The sequence below is a fragment of the Eulemur rufifrons genome, chromosome 7 (genome assembly GCF_041146395.1).
Source record: "Eulemur rufifrons isolate Redbay chromosome 7, OSU_ERuf_1, whole genome shotgun sequence".
In the NCBI taxonomy this organism is placed as follows: domain Eukaryota; kingdom Metazoa; phylum Chordata; class Mammalia; order Primates; family Lemuridae; genus Eulemur; species Eulemur rufifrons.
Genome location: NC_090989.1, coordinates 56,105,524 through 56,122,196, shown reverse-complemented (window position 1 = coordinate 56,122,196; position 16,673 = coordinate 56,105,524). Strand labels below are relative to the sequence as shown.

Genomic DNA, 16,673 nt, shown 5'->3' with positions numbered 1-16,673 from the left:
TCTTGGGTAATCACTCTGTGATTCTGCCCGTGTGCATGGTAAATAAATCTCTTCCTCTTATTAATGTGCCTTATTGTGACTTGATCTTTCAGCGAACCTTCCAGGGCGAAGGAGAAGTTTCGCCTCACCCTCACAGAGATAAATCTCTCAAAGTGATACACCTTGACATGATGACACTGGGATTCAAATCCTCCAAACATACTCAGCATATTTTGCAATGCTTTTTAGTTTGTCGAGGTTTTATTTTGGAAATCTAAGCCATTGCAGAGGTGCTGTGTACACTCCACAATATTAGTCACTATCAGTGTCTGACTAGGCTCATGTACTGGCTTGTAAACATCTCCATGTGGGGAAGACCCCACACCAGCACTGAAGCATGAAATACTCATGGTGTGTATACCTGGCCTCATCCGCAGGACATGGGGGCGTGTGTGCCCCGGCTCTGCTTTTACCTGAACGAATGTAATGTACAGACTTTGGCTCAGGAAGGAATTAGAGCTCATTTCCATTTAACTCTTCAGAGGAAACCCACCTATTTATTTAGAATACCCAAAACATTGTCTGCTTTTAAATTTTTTACATAAAAGGGTTTCCTTGATCCTTTGACCCTTGAATATTTTTAAATGTAGCTGATTTCTTTTACTTTTAAAGTGCTTAAGCCTGGTTTATACTTTTTTCTGCAGATATTTAACTTGCCCTCTTATTCTATGTTAGTTTTATAAGGAGAAATAGGAAACTTTGCAAAAGAAGAAACATTCTTCCCCAGGGTCATTCGTTCACAGGGAAGTGCTACGCCACCCTCCTGCAGGTTACAACTAGAAGAGCACTCTGAATGAACTGAACTAGTTCATTTTGTCTCCAGACAGTCCCCTCTAGGTTACCGTTGCTCCCAGCAAACCAGTGGAGCTATATGCAAAAATCTCTTTACCAGAAAGCAAAAGCTCAGCCTGAGTGTTCACCAGAGAGTTACAGACACTGTGTTGTTATCGCCTCTTTAAAACCAAATACCCCTTAATGAGGAACAGCAGCAGTTAATAGTTACGGTTTTCAAACACATAACTCTCTGATATTAGCCAGGACCCCTAATCAGCTCATATTCTGTTCCATGAAGTATATGAATAGAAAGCGCTGCTCAGGAAGACCCCTCAATATTATTCCATCTTTGCAACTTTCACCTTCTTTTAGAAGGAAGCAGAATGATAAGTCTTAACCAAGTTATTAGACTCCTGGCTCAACAAGAAGTCTTGAATAAACCAGTTCTTTTCCTATCATAAAGTGCTCCAAAAGGATTCTCCTTGTACATGGTTCTTCCAGCTCCCTTACTTCATTTGACAAAAGTAAAAAATGACGCTAGGGCTAGAAGTATCCCATCCAGGCCTTTGAAACTGAAGGGGCTACTTAGAATCACTCTTACCCTAAAGGTCCCTAACCTACCTTGGCAGCTGAGGCCAGTCCAGAGTTTGCAAACCACATAAGAAGTGGGAAGCCACAAAACTCCAAACATGCAAACACACTGCATCTTACTGGCACATTGGAGCGATGTAGACCAGGTTTCAAAGTCAAGCTTGTCTTCGACAAGTACTTACTGAATAGGACAATGAATAGACAGATAAAGTCCATGCCCTGTTTAAACATATATCCTGGCTCTATCACTTACTACCCAGATATCCTTGAGCAAGTCACTTGAGCCTGCTGTCCTCATTTACAACACAGAGGGAACGGTATTTATCTTATAGAATTCTTACATGAATAAATGAGAAACTGTATCTACAGCATTTAACAGAGTGCCTGTATTATTAGAAATCTCTCAGCAAATGTTTATTTTGATTATATTATCCCATGATCTTAGAGGTATAGCAGAACAGTCTTTGCATTGGTCATTAATTCTCTGCAGTAATTCCAAAGGATAGGAAAGTAAATTTAAAAATCTCATCCCAAACTTCTTCTGATTTCACCATCATCCGCTTACAAATGTCCTGGCCTTATTTCCAATTCATTTCCTATAGTTTTTTTTATATGTATTAAGCACAGTGTTGGGTAAACATTGAGCAGAAGAGAAAATCTATGATTCTAACATGTACTATTTGAGCTTCGTTGTGTGCATTTGTGTGGATGTACTTTCATTTGTGGAGCGGAGGTAGATTATTTATAGTCCAGATTTGGTTTCACAGTAATAAATGTATATATTATAAATGGCCTGCTCTTTCCTGTTACCTTACCAATCTTAAGAATTTTTCACGAACGGTAGCTAAAACTTCCATAGCTCAGCTTCTCCATCTAGTGGCCTGTGCGTAAAACTGAAGGTTGAAATGTAGGGAGTAATACCCAATCTTTCCTTAAATTACAATAGGCAAATTGATTTTCAACTCTCACCCTGCTACGTTTACTATCTGGATTCGAAGATGCCTCGAGACAGCATTGGAACTAATTAAACCATCCATGGGGCCATGGCCAGGCTGTGTCTGCTCAAGTTTCCCCACCCAGGGTCTGGGATATCTTAATTCATATTTGTGGAGAGTCAGTAATACTCACTATGGGCATGGTGGCTCACTCCTGTAATCCTAGCACTCTGGTCGGCCCAGGCGGGAGGATCATTTGAGGTCAGGAGTTCAAGACCAGCCTGAGCAAGAGCGAGATCCTGTCTCTACCCAAAATAGAAAAAAATTAGTGAGGTGTGGTGGCATGTGCCTGTAGTCCCAGTTACTCAGAAGGCTGAAGCAGGAGGATCACTTAAGTAGAGGAGTTTGAGGTTGTGGTGAGCTGTGATCACGCTGCTGCACCTTAGCTGAGGTTACAGAGTGAGACTCTGTCAAAAAAAAAAAAAAAAAAAAAAAAGGCGGCCCTACTCACTGGCTAAGCCCTCTTGTTCATTTTTTCTCTTTTCCACAATGCTGAGACTCTCTGGTCCCCTGCTGCTGGCCTTTAAATGAGCCCACAGAGGAGGAGGGACTTTTAGATTGGATTGGTATTTTTTCATTTTTTTCTAAAGACAATGGGGAAGAGAAAAGTTACTTACAACACTATATCAAGATTCCTTCAGTCTCTCTCTTTCTCTCTCTCTCTCTCTCTCACACACACACATGCCCACACCCACACACATAGACCCACACACATACCCCACTTTCTTCACACCTAAAATAGCAGACCATTGGTGGTTGTCTCAGATTTTCTATACACAGAAAAGAAGCTTTAGATAAGTTGAAGACAATCCCTAAATTATCCAGCCTGGGAAATGAAGTGATTTTGAAAGAGGAGAATGGAGAAATAGACTAGGGTAGCCCCAGTTTTTTTTTAGATCTATATGCAGTGGACACCCCTAATTTTTAATCTAAGCTTCCTTAAGAATTTTCTTTCTTATTTCACTGCTTCATTTAATTCACTAAAAAGATGGTTTTCCTGAATTTCAGATATTCTCAAAATAAGAAAATCTGCCACCCTTGAGGCCCTGAAAAGTTGATCTTTCCTAGAGTCAATTACCTGAGGGATTAATGAAAAGTTTAATGGAGCTACCATTAGGGAAATAGAATTATAAACAAAATCTCCTGCCATTCCAGAAAAGCTCTTCACAAAAGTAGAGGAGAAAGAAAACACTTTTATTTTTGAGTAAACATTAAACCGGAATGTAAGGTGCATCACGAGCAATCCCCTGAGGAGATTACAAAAGCAGAAGTCTTGCCCTTTTATATAGCCAGCCAGATATCATCCACTGTACACATTCAAGATAAACAATGACTAGTCCTCAAATAAGAGGAGGTGAAGGCACCATCCATCACACATAGTTCAACCAAAATTGTTTCGATAGTGTGTTTGCTAATTGCCTTTAAAAGAAAAAATAAATTTCTCCTTTCTTTTTGATTGAAGTAGATTTGTAACTGAAGTTAGGCTCCTCTACTCCCAGGAAAACTGGGAGATAGGGGCACTGTCTTCCTTGATGATTATCCTTCAAAGAGATGGCTTCCAGGTCCTGAAGGAAATATTCTTGCATTGTATATTTTGCCTTTAAATAGATTTACATACATTTCAAAGAGGTAGAGGAAAAGCTTAAATGTTTTCTAAAGTAAATGCTTTAAGAAAAAGGAGGGAGGAACCTTCTTTATTTTCAACAGCAAGAATTAGGCCTCTTATTTTTAGTTTGTATTCATCCTTATAGTATTAAAATGTTATAAATTATAATATATCTTGCTTCCATGCATCAAGCCCTCCTGGATTAGTAAAACCCTCCTTTCTCTGACAGGCCCTTTTCACTCCAGAATACTTTCTTCTGGAAAGTATTCCAGAATGCAATTCCTAGGCAGGGATTGTTCACTTCGCCGCCATGTTAAATAAAGTGCTCCTGGAAATCCCTCACAGAGGCAGACTGATGTCTGGAGAGCAGCTACGAGGGCAAAATGATGTGAGATGGGTCTGGTGTTCACAGCCAGCACCCCAGTTTCTCTAAAACTGTTTCTTCTGAGCCCACTCCCCATCCCCCTCCTGCCTGTTTTCAGTACGACCTCTGTGTTATTCACGGACAAGCAATAAAGTATTTCTCACTTTGTTTTATTCTATTTCAAGGAACTCTATGAGAGCACACCTGTATCCACTTTGTCACCGTTGAACCCTCAGTGCCCAGCACATAGAAGGTACTCAACATACACTTGGTAAAGTGTATGTTGAGATATGATTTACATACAGTAAAATGCACCCTTGTTAGCATATAGTTCTATGGATTATGAAAAATGCTCACAGTCGTGTAGCCATCATCACAACTGAGATGAAGATCAACAACAAAAATATCCCCTCCTGTCCTTTAAATGTCAATGCCTCCCCTACCCCTTGCTCCTGGCAAACATTGATGTGTTTTCTGTTCCTATGGTTTTACCTTGTCCTGAATGTCACAAAAGGTAGGCTTAAAGTCTAGTAGCTTCTTTCACTTGGCATAATGCATTTGATAGTGACCCAAGCTGTTGCATATATTAGTAGTTCATGCCTTTTCATTGCTGGCTAATATTCCATTGCATGGATATAACATTTGTTTAGCCATTCACTCATTGAAGATCATTTGGGCTATTTTCAGGTTTTTCTTTTTCTTTTTGTCAATTATGAGTAAAGCAGGTATAAAAATGTGTACACATGTTTTTAAAGGACATAATTTTCACTTGAGTAAATACCTGGGAGTGGAATTGCTAGGATGTACGGTAAGTCTGTTTAACTTTGTAAGAAACTGCTGTCCTGTTTTCCAAAAAGGCTGTATCATTTGGCATTCTCACCAGCAATGCGTGAGACTTCCCGTTATTCTGCATCCCTTACCAGGACTTGATATTGTCAGTTCTTGGTTTTGTTTTCAATGTGAGCCATTGTAATAAGCCTGTAAATGTGTTGCATTGTGGTTTAATGACTACGATGTTGAGCATGTTTTCCTGTATTTGCCATCTGTATAGTTTCTTTGGTGAAGTGTCTGTTCAAAAAGATTTTGCCCATTTTGTTATCTGGTGTTTGTTTACTCTCAAATGAGTTTTTTATATTTTCTACTGGGTCTGTGGCTTGACTCTGTTTTATTTATTTATTTATTGGCTGGTCAAGTGAAGCAGTAGGAGTGGAGAAGGAACAATTGACTCTTTGCTTGAACCTTTTGTTTTTTAAAAAAACAAAGTTTCCCCCTCTGACTAGTGATTTAATCAATGGTAAGTTTGTGAAGTGGAAAAACTCCCACAGCCCGTCTATACTTGCAGACCTGGGGTGCCCAGGATGCTCAAAGCTTTCATTGACCTACAGCTTCTGGTTTCGGCCAACAGTCTGGCTCATTCCGACTCTGACATTTGAGGACGTTCTGCACGTGTGTGCCTGTAATTCCCCTCCCCCTGGCCTCTTCCTTCCCTCTGCAGAGATGCCCTTCTCCTTTCAGCTCTCTCTGCACAGGTGGCCAGAGCCACACAACCCGTCTTTCAGTCAAGACTGCCCCGTCAGAGCACAACGCAGGCCAGAGGGAAGTGGTAAAGGGACGGCGGAGAAGGCTCCTTTCCATCACCGAGAGGATGGGAAACTCTCTGCTGAGGGAGAACAGGTGAGTCCAGACTCCCTGCAGGGGAGCAAGGGAGCGGGGACAGGGCAAGGCAGCCAGAAGGACAGAAAGAGGCTGCTCTTGGGGGCGAAGGGAATTAGGTTAAGGAAACTGCCAAGCATTCAGTGGCTACTAGGTGCCAGGCACTGCACTAAATGTCTTATAGGTTTTGACTTCTCCTCAGAATCACAGTGAGTAGCTGGAGGAGAATAGCTGAGAGGTGGAAAGACTTCCCCAAGGGAGGGTTATGTAATAGGCGACCACCTAAGACATGGAACAACTTTCTGAGGTCCTGAGAAAGGGATGCTCTCCTGAGCTCTTCACGCTCCACAAGGAGGTCAAAGACACCACCACCCTTTCAGTCACTATTTGAAGTTCAAAATAAACAGCAAGCTTCCTGTCACCATGAGGCTTCATTTGATGTGGACCCTCTGCAAGCAGGTAGGCAGATGTCAGCTCAGTAGGTAGAGAATTTGGCTTTTAAGTTTTCTGGACTTATTTTCCTCATTTTAAGTGAAATCATAATAACACAATACCTACCTTAGAGGGTTCTAGCGTGCATGGTGCTGACATAGTGCCTGACACAAAGAAGATAATTTCATTTTTTGGACCATCACCTTCAATAACATCAAAGCAGCCACTGTAAAAATTAATACCATCCAAAACGAGGGTATAAAATGAGGTTGTCTAGGGACAGTGAGCTGCCCAGAGAAGTCTTTACACGATTATGTTTGGTGTCCCAGCTCCCAGTTCATGTCACTGGAGAGTGGAACACAGGAAAAGGAGGTGACCCACTTGTGGCCACTTGCCACAAGGAGGCTTGGTGATCCTATGGAGAGCCTCATGTCCCTTTCTGAGAATAGCATTGTCTGAGACTTCTCCTCCCTGGGTCTTCAAACCCTTTCTCAATCCTCTACTTTACATTCTTCTATCAGATTATAAATCACTATTTTTATATCTAGTTGTGAGCTCTTCAAATGTAGAGATTTCTTATTCATCTTTGAATTCCCAGTTCCTGGCATTGTTCCTGACATTGTTTCTGGCACAGAGCAGGCACTCGGTTAGTGTTAGATGAATGATTGGAAAAACAAAAGAAAACAAAATATAGAAAGGATATAAATGAGAAAGTAGTGATTAAGTCACATATGTAAATTTGTGTTTTAGATCTGGTGTGGGGGGAAGGATTATGACATTAATATGTTTTGTTATAAAAATAGAAAATAGAAAAGTATAAACAAAAAATAATAAAATAGCAATTATATTTATAACTACTGATAACATCGGATGCATTATCTTTAAATTTCTGTATTCGTTGGTCATTTGTATTTCCTCATCTGTGAAAAACCAGTAATGCCTTTTGCTTGTTTTTGTTTTGGGTTTTGGTCTATTTTGTTTTAGTGATAGTAAAAGCTTTTTGTTCTTTGAAAAAATTAGTCCTTTCTCATAAATATTGCAAAAAAAATATTTTTCCAAGGCACACATGTCTTGTGCCATTCTGATTTTTTATGGTTTTGTTTATTATATTTTAATGATAACTGAATTAAATCTAGAAAGCTTTTTAGTTTCTGCCACTGCATTATGCTTAAAATCCTTTCCACCCCCAAGATAAGACAAATCCACACATATAATTTTTTGTGATTTTATTGTTTTACATTTGACCACATACATTTAATGTATGGTGTGACATATATTTTTTCCAAATAGTTGATAAATTGGCCCAGCATCTTCATTTCTATGCTGATTTAAAATGTCTCACTTAATATATTAAAGGATCTGATTTTTCCACTTCACCCCTACCACCCAGTTATCATCCAATCAGCACACCCCCCACTGTGTCCCTCCAGTTCAAATTTATTACAAAAGTTGGGGAAATTTCCCTTTGAATAGAGTGGCAACTACCCCTTTATGAGAGGAGCTCCGAGCCTCAGAGGAAGGAATCTGCCAGAAGCAAACCCAGACTCTCCTCTTACTGGCTGTGGATCTTCAGACAAATTGCCTGATATTTTTGGCCTCAATTTCCTCATTGGTTAAAAAAAAATAGATGATGATATCTACCTCAGGGATTATTTCTAGGATTAAACAAAATATAATGCATAAAATGACTAGGATATAGTAAGTAGTGTCTAAGTGATAGTTTCTTAATCTTTATGCCCCCAATTCTCAGCAAATGAAAAGTTGAGTATGCAGAAATCCAACACAAGCAATGAGCCAATTTGTTTTCTTTATTTAATCCTTTTCTTCCCCTTTCACCCCGTGTTCTCTGCATCGGTGCTTTCTGTGAAAAATGGCAATTTACATGAGACATGGCCAGTACCCTCCCCATCTCTTGTGTACAGTTCTTGCAACTGCACCAAACAGATAATTATAGCTAAGGAGGCCTCTGTCTGGACACTGGTATTCTCACAGCCTGAATCATTTGGGAACAGATGATTCAGGATTAGCTGTGCATACAGTTGTTGAAGAAAATCAGTGGGCTGTTGTGGCAGTGGAGAGAACATCAGATCAAAGGTAGGTTGTGGCACATGTTTGAGGAGGGAGTATTAACAGGTGTAAGGGCAACCAGGGAGAAGGTAATAGCAGAAATGAAGAAAGTTGGAAAAATTGTAAAAAGAAGCAAGAAGCTTGGAGAGGAAGTACCTAGCCTGTTTCTGATATGTTGAGTTTTAGGTGGCAGCGAGACACTCAAGAGATGCCTTGGAATCTGAGACTTCAAAACACCGAGCAGAGAACATCCAGGTGAGAGCAAATTTGACCAGACTCCTCCCAGCCTTTGCCCAGGAAGAATGAAGTGCGTCAGGCCCTGGACTTCTCATCTCCGTGACAAAGGGCCCTGCCTAGACCCAGCGTCGATGTAATGGTAGCAAATGTGAAGACAGGACAAAGACAAAATGGCTTTGAAACTCTAAACAGGAGATGTGCTACTCTGCTAGAAGCCTAGTGTAACCCCTAGCAACAGAAAACAGACCCTGTTAATCCCTGTTATACCCCGTTATAAAATAAGGGGTCTTACTTCCTATTGTCTCTTTGTTGGCCCATCTAAGTACCTTTGTGCTCAAGCTCCATCCTAGCCCTTTTATTTTAACTCTAGTTTTCTGTTTCTGAAGTGACCACATCCCCGATGTCACATCAACTGTTGGAAGGTTTATGGAGAGACCGTTGTGATTACCCCGATGCTATTCAATCAAGATGGCCCCATCAACCCTTTCTCATCAGGCCTTTTGAGTGCCTGGCCCTAAAGAATTCTCTCCAAGAAAGAGAATCTCTAAAATATGGAGCTAGTGTCCCAGGGTCCAGGAATCCCAAAGGGTGGCAAAGTCAGTTGTTCTGTGGCCTGTGGAGTTACTTTTCACATAATTTTGAGAGGAGCTTTTGAAAGAGTAGCAGCTAAAAAACAACCCTGTTGCTATTTTTTAACACCAAGGCTCACATTAGGAGCTGGGGACCCAGAGATGCCCCCAACAGTGTACATTTATTTCGTCAGTGCAAGTTGCGAATCATATTGGGGAGCAGTGGTAATTGTGCATATGTTAAAGCAGTCCAAATGGTGAAATGGATCAGAAGGGCCATGGGCATAACAAGAAAGAGGTGGACCAGGGAGCCGGGGAAGTCTTGGTGAAAGAGACAGAAACCTGGAATTGCTGGCAGGTAGCCTAAGGTTACAGAGATGTGTCCAACCTGCTTCATGGAGGTTGTCTCAACCCATCTCAAACCAAAAAATCCATGTTGAAATGGAAGAATAAATTGCAGAAAAGTTGAGAAAGACCCAGTTTACAAATAGTTGTTGTCCATATTTAACTTTATCTCTTCCTTACAATTCCATGAGGTAAGCAGTGTAGTATCCTCATTTTATAGATTAGAAAACTGCGGCTCAAGGAATTCAGAGATATTGATCCAATAACTCAAAATCAACCATCTCCTTTCATCTCACTCTCATATCTCCTCAGTGAACCTGGTTTCTTAGCATTGGTGTGATTAGGTAGTTTCCTTAGGATGTTTCTTTAGCAACAAAGCAAGAGATGTAAGAGAATGGTTTAAAGGGCACTGAAGGTAGCCTGAAGAAGAGGAAGAGCTGCAGCTGGGTGCCGTGGCCCCAAAGGCTCTGATGACGCACCAACCCTAGAGGCTGCTAGAACACGCAGCAAAGCTGGTGAGCACACCCAAGGTCACCATGCAGGCAGCCTCTCCTCCACTGCCCCTTCTGAGGGAAATCCATGTGAAAGCTCACTGTGGGAGACATTTTTGCATGGTGTTTTCCAAATGTTTTTACATAGTATAAGTGTTACCTGTACCTTGATTTCCTGGAGATAAAGGGCTTCTACATTCAACCGTGTAGGTAGTTGACTGTGGCTCAAACTTAGAAAAATACACAAAATGATACTTAGACTTTAACCTAGATGTCTGACTGCAGACAGATTCTCAGCCTTTCTGCCATAAAAGAGATAAATCCTGTTATTTAGCTATACCACTGGAGCCAAGGGGATAGATTTAATGATCTCCTGCACCAGTTAGAGTTGCTCTGTTCTTGGCTATTCATTCTTTATTGATATCTTCACAAAATATTTATTGAAAAAATATTTACTGTGTGTTAGGCATTGTGGCATACACTGGTGATGCATACCATGATGAATAAGATAAATATGGGTTCCAATTTAAGAAGCTCGCGTTCTAGTGTAGGATATAGACAAGTGAGCAGACAATTACAATATAGTATAAATTGGAGGAAATTCACAGTGAAGTGGAATCCTATACAGATATTTCTTAACCCATACCTGAAAAAAAGAATTTTTTTTTAATTTATTTTTTCTGGAGACAGGGTCTCACTCTGTTGCCCAGGCTAGAGGCTAGAGTGCAGTGACATCATCATGGCTCACTGCAACCTCAGACTCCTGGGCTTCAGTGATCCTCCTGCATCAGCCTCACAAGTAGCTGGGACTACAGGCGAGTGCCACCATGCCAAGCTAATTTTTTTACTCTTCATAGAGACGGGGGTCTCGATATGTTGCTCAGGCTGGTTTCAAACTCGTGGCCTCAAGTGATCCTCCCACCTCAGCCTCCCAAAGTGTTGGGATTACAGGTGTGAGCCACTGCACCCAGCCTGAAAAAAATGATTTCAATAATGTCCACACATTTGTACCTTGTACCTTGATTCCCTGAAGATAACTCTTACGTGTTCTTCATCACAAATAAATCCCTATAATTGAGGATGAGAAAATCTTTTCCCTTTGCTGGGAATACAACAGAAAGTTTTTTCCCCCTGATTAGGAATTGATAGTGTCATCTACGTCCTAGAAGGAAAAAGGCAGTCTATCATGAGAGATGTGTCCAAGTCACCTAGGATCAATACTCTCTTGTGGAAAAAAAGCTACAGAAATCATTCTTGTGATTTGCGTCATTTCTCTTGGGTATTTTAGGTGCTGGGATTGCCACATCACTGAAGGGTGTTTCTGCCTTCCATGGTGAGTGGAGATTTGTTTTTAGGTGTTATTTCCCTAAGTGTGGTTTCAATGTGGTATTTGCTGTGCGTTACCTGTGAACTCCCTGCTGTCTGTGGCCACAGCGAAAGCTTGTCGCTAGCCCAGACACAATCACCTAATCAGGGAAGCAACCCTTCACGTTTGGTAAGAAACAGGAACAGTTTCTCATGGGTGGTATCCTCTCCTCAAACAGGAAAGCCTCAGAGGCAAGGATGAAACTAGTGACTAACACAGAGAAAGACTCCTTTTTATACTGCAAATCCCAGAGTCTCCATGTACAGAAGCACACATTTCGGTCCCTTGCAGAGGTAATTTACAGTCAGGGTGATCATATAACATCCAAACTGGGATACCTTTGAGAGTGAAAAGGATGCTAAAAATAGTTAATGGTCACTAAGTAATTGATAATGACATTAACCAGACTGAACAAACCAGGGCATATGGTCATCTTCCTTACAGCAGATGTTGTCCTTGTTTCCTGAGATGACAATGGGCTTCCATTATATTAATATTTATACTGCATTTTTCCAGGGGGTCTTTTATACTGTGTGCTCTATGGGAGGAATTTGTTTGGTTGTTTTGGAGATCATAGATTAGAATTGGATTAGAAATAACCCTGGCTCTTTCACTCTTATGATAGAAAAGAAATTGCTACTTTGTCATAAAATATTCTCCAAAAAAAGCAACCTATATCACCATAGTTTCCTATCTATAAATCAATTCTCTATCAGATTTAGAAAAGGGAGGGGGAGGAGAGAAAGAAAGAGAGACAGAGAGAAGCACAAAGGAATGCATTTCTACTTGGCCTCATCTTTCGTTTTCTCTTCTTTTTTATCTAATTTGTTTATACTGCAGGGGGTATTATAAAAGTGGTATAACTTTAACAGATTAAAGAGTTAAAAATAAGTTTACAGGTTTATATAGTTTCCTTTGAGAGGTTCTGAATGTTAAAACAACCAACTTACCTTCTCTTACAGGAAAAAAACAAACATTTTTAAAGAGAGACAAGATTCCCAAAAGGAAAGTAAGTCATCGCTTTTTTGTCATTTTCACTTTTAGTGAACTTGTATTTCCAAACCGCCCCTTCTCTATGCTCCCAAAGTGCTTTGGGCACATTTCTAGTATAATACCCTCACATTTTGCTGCAATCTGTCCAATTGCGTGTTTTTCCCTACTAGATTGTGAGCTCCCGGAAGCAGGGGGTGGCTCATTCATCTCCACATTCCTCAGTCAGTGCCTGAGGTCTGCAGGTTGGAGGAGTTAACTGGGGACAGTCAATGCAAGAGGTGGAGGCAAAAGGCATACTACGGAGAGCACAGGGGAGAGGAGGGTCTGGTGGCCAAGCTAAAGATTTGCACCTTCGTCTTGAGAGCTAGCTACAGGAGACACTGAAGGGCTTTACACAGGGGGCAGGTATGATCAGATTTGCATTAAAGAGATCTCCCCAGCTCCTCTGTGGAGAACAAATTGTGGCAAAGATTGACAAGAGCAAATGCCACAAAACCACTTAGGAGGCTGGTGCAATGGTCTCCGGTGACAGAACAGTGTTGAAGTTAAGGAGAGAGAAGAATTTAAGGAGAGGATGGTGAATAGTATCTCAAGTAAGAGAAAAAATAAGAAAGTGTAGGCCTGAGGAAAGGGCATTGGATTTTTGAAGAAGAAACAGGGGAGTTTTTGACTTTGCCTTCCTGAGTTCAAAGCCCAGTTCATTCGAGCTGAATGTAGAAAGCTAGCCCTGTTAGGTGTGTAAATGAAAAATATAGACCTACCACCCCCAGCAATGTCACCCGGGGGGATGGTGAGTCCCAGGGAACCCCAATCGCCATCAGAGCAACACATGGTAGAAATAAAACCGGATGTTAAAACTCACAGGTGCTTTTCTTATGATAATTAGCAAAGTCCTAGGTGGCCATAGGGGTTTACGGGGGTGTGGGAATCTGGGATGTCACTATGGAAAGAATGTCCATCCATGCAGCATACAGCGGCCTCCACCGTGGGCTTCCATGTGAGCGCACGTGTTTGCTTCTCATGCTGGCGTCTTTGCAAGGGGGTAGCAGGTGTGTCCACTTTTCTCTTTGCTCAATGGCCAGAGCCAGTTGGTTGTAAGTGAATTGGCTTTTGAAAAATTAGCCTGCTCGTTGTATCTGCCAGCAGGTACAGGAACGGGAAGGTTCAGCCTAAGAGTTTCCTCTCCTGCAAAGCTTTCCTTAAGTGCCAGCCCCTACACCTTCGCCATCTGCTGTCGCCCATGGTAGAAATGACAGCCTCTCTCTGCATTGTGGATCTCTCACAACCCCTTGTCTGCCTCCTTTGCTAGCTTGTGAACCTCTTGAGGACAGGGACTGCTTTCTGATTCTTCTTTGTCTCCCCAGTGCCTGGTACAGAGTAAGTATGCAGTGAATGTTGTATAAGGAAGGATGGGGAGTGGCAGAAGAAGGAGACAGGAACAGAGTGTGATTGCCCATCCAAAGGCCCACCTCTCAGACTAAGCACAGCTCTGGCTGTTTCTTGACTCTCCCCAGGGATGTGCCAGAGATCAGAATAGCCGGATAAGGGCTACTGCCAGCTGTGCCCCAGTTCTCTAGTTGCTTATATTCCAGTCTCCCCTCCCGTTCCTTCAAATCTCCCCATAACCTGAAATTCATGGAGTGTATTTTCTCTCTGCAGACGAAGGAATATCATCTGCTCCCATCCAGGTAATAAGAACAGCTCTAAGACATTTTCCGAGATGATGGTAGAATTGGCAGGCCTCCCAGACAGAGGAGGAGTTGGTCTCCCAGACCCCTTCTGACCCCTTCGTGGAAGAAAGACTTTGGATGCCAGTGCTTGTGAGCCCAGGTGGCATATGTAGGACCTGGTGGCAGCAGCGGTGGCCACTTACTTCTGCTGTACAATTATTAAAAGGAACTGACATGTACTGACCATTCTGTTTATGACAGGCAACATGCTGAGTGGTTTACATGCATCCTCTTGTGTAACTGCCACCACCACCTCATGAGACTGACTGTTATTCCCCCGCCCCCACCATCTTACAGATGAGAAAACTAGGAGATTTAGTGATAGTCCCTCAAAGCTGACAGTGGACAAGATGGCAGAGCCAGGATTCAAAACTGTCACTTCAAAATCCACCCTCTTTGCCCTATACTTTGCTGCTTTGCCTTTTATCTCCTGAGATTCCATCATGAGTGAAACCTTCCCTTGAGTTATTTCCTTATTTAATAATGCAAATATCTCTAGACTTGGTGGTTAAATATCATAACCCCAAAACATTAAGCTATCACCAGATTGTTCTGTTTTATAAGAATGGGCTGCCCGCAGAGCCCTGAGACCTTGAGAATTGCATGGGTGGTCAAGGGTTGCTGTGGACATGAGGCAGAGGACACGCCTGGGTAGGCTGTGTACTCGGGGTAACGTGGGCATTTTGGCGCTATCTTGCCTCGTGGTTGGGGTGGAGACAGCTGTTTAGAAAAAATGGCCAAGAGCTGGAGAGGGGGTGGCCATGGAAGACGAACTTTACCTAGGGTCAGACCTGTGTTGCAACTGAAATATAAAGGGAATGACAAGAGGCCAAACTTGATCGTGGCTCTCCTTTGACCAGCAGGGCACCTCTGACCAGACCTACACAGAGGAGCTGTGCTACACCCTCATCAATCACGGGGTCCTCCAGAGAAGGCCATCCGGGAACTCTGCTGAGGAGTACTATGAGAACGTTTCCAGCGAGGCTGAGAGGCCCAGAGAGTGCTTGGGAGGAACTGAGACTGAGTATTCCCTTCTCCGTGTGCCTTCCACCCCGAGGCACCCACCTTCCCAGGAAGATGTATATGAACTTCTCATGCCTCCCAGAGTCTCCTCGTACTTTCTGCAACAGCCACGTCTGCTTACAGGCCCTCCTGAGACTAAGTTTTCCCATTTATAATGCAGCAGTTAGAAGAGCATTTGTTTAACATCAGCAAATAAAAGTTGGGGGTGGGGGTGAGGTTGAGGTGAAGGGGTGCAAAGATCCCTTAGCTCACTCCCACAACAACCCTTTCCCTGCAGAGCATGGGTTCCAAACCACAGGGCCTCTTAGATCTTGCTCAGCAGCTACCATCCAAAGACCAACCAGTTATCCTGAACGCCACTATTTGAGAAAGTAGTGATGGTCTTTGGTTCTAAGTGGTTTGGGGTGGGAGGTGGGAGAGGCTCCCTGGTTCTCCTACAGCTGTGCACACCTCAGAGGGTTCTGCTCTTCTGTAGGGATCTTGTTATAAAGTGTCCCCATCATTTTTCTCTGAAGTCACCAGGAAGCTTTACTCATTACACCATTATACCCTTATACTACCCAGGGTGGAGTTCACTCATTACAGCAACCTTCCAGCTCAGCCACACCCCCACCGGGAGCCAGCGGTGTTGCTCTCACTCCATGCGTCTGGGCCACGTCCTCCACATTGGCTTCCATGGCTTTGTTGGTTATGTGAGTTGAATCAGGAGGTTCCAGGCCAGATTTTTATATAATTTTAACTTAACATGATTTTGGTTTTGACTTTGTATTTCTCCCTCGAAATCTTAATAAGACAATCATAGCATCAGAGATTGTTAGAGTAGAAAGATCCTCAGAGATTCTTCAATCCCACTATCCTTTTTTGGCTCAGAGAGGATAATTTGCCCAATGATACATTAAAGTTAGTGGCGAAACTTTATTGAGAGCCTGATTTTCTCCTGGCTTCCAATTCAGTACTCCTCCAATATACTACATAGAAGACCCTCTATGGCAAATGTATATATTTAATAATGTAATGTATAAAAATATGAATAAAATGTTCACATGGGAAAAATAACACACACTCACCTTCTCTAATGAACACTCCACGGTATGCCCTGGTTATTTACTTTTCCTCACCTTTTCTTTGGTGTTCCTAGAATTATGTCTATCCTCTAAACAAGGGGTCAGCAAACTATGGCACCCAAGCCAAACCTGGCCCACCACCTGTTTTTGTAAATAAAGTTATTTTGGAACACAGCCACACTCATTTGTTTACATACTTTCTATGGTTGCCCAACCATGGGAGAGTTGAATAGTTGTGATATAAACAATAGGCCCTACAAAGCCAAAAATATTTATACATTGGCCCTTTCTGGAAAAAAATTTGCAGCCCTCTGCTCTGAATGATCATAGTCTG

At 42.1% G+C, this 16,673-nt stretch overlaps 1 protein-coding gene across 3 annotated transcripts; it reads left to right on the top strand.

Moving 5' to 3' along the window:
- The first annotated feature begins 6,014 nt into the window (after window positions 1-6,014).
- Window positions 6,015-15,430, top strand: GCSAM (germinal center associated signaling and motility). Of its 3 annotated transcripts, none has more exons than XM_069472598.1 (6): window positions 6,015-6,043; window positions 8,708-8,776; window positions 11,452-11,496; window positions 12,492-12,538; window positions 14,182-14,210; window positions 15,116-15,430. In XM_069472598.1, exons 1-6 carry the CDS (start codon window positions 6,015-6,017, stop codon window positions 15,428-15,430), a joined length of 534 nt encoding a protein of 177 aa, XP_069328699.1. The 3 variants fall into 3 exon arrangements, with proteins under 3 accessions (XP_069328699.1, XP_069328698.1, XP_069328700.1); XM_069472597.1 differs by having other exon boundaries at window positions 8,702-8,776; XM_069472599.1 differs by lacking the exon at window positions 11,452-11,496.
- The last annotated feature ends 1,243 nt before the right edge of the window (window positions 15,431-16,673 follow it).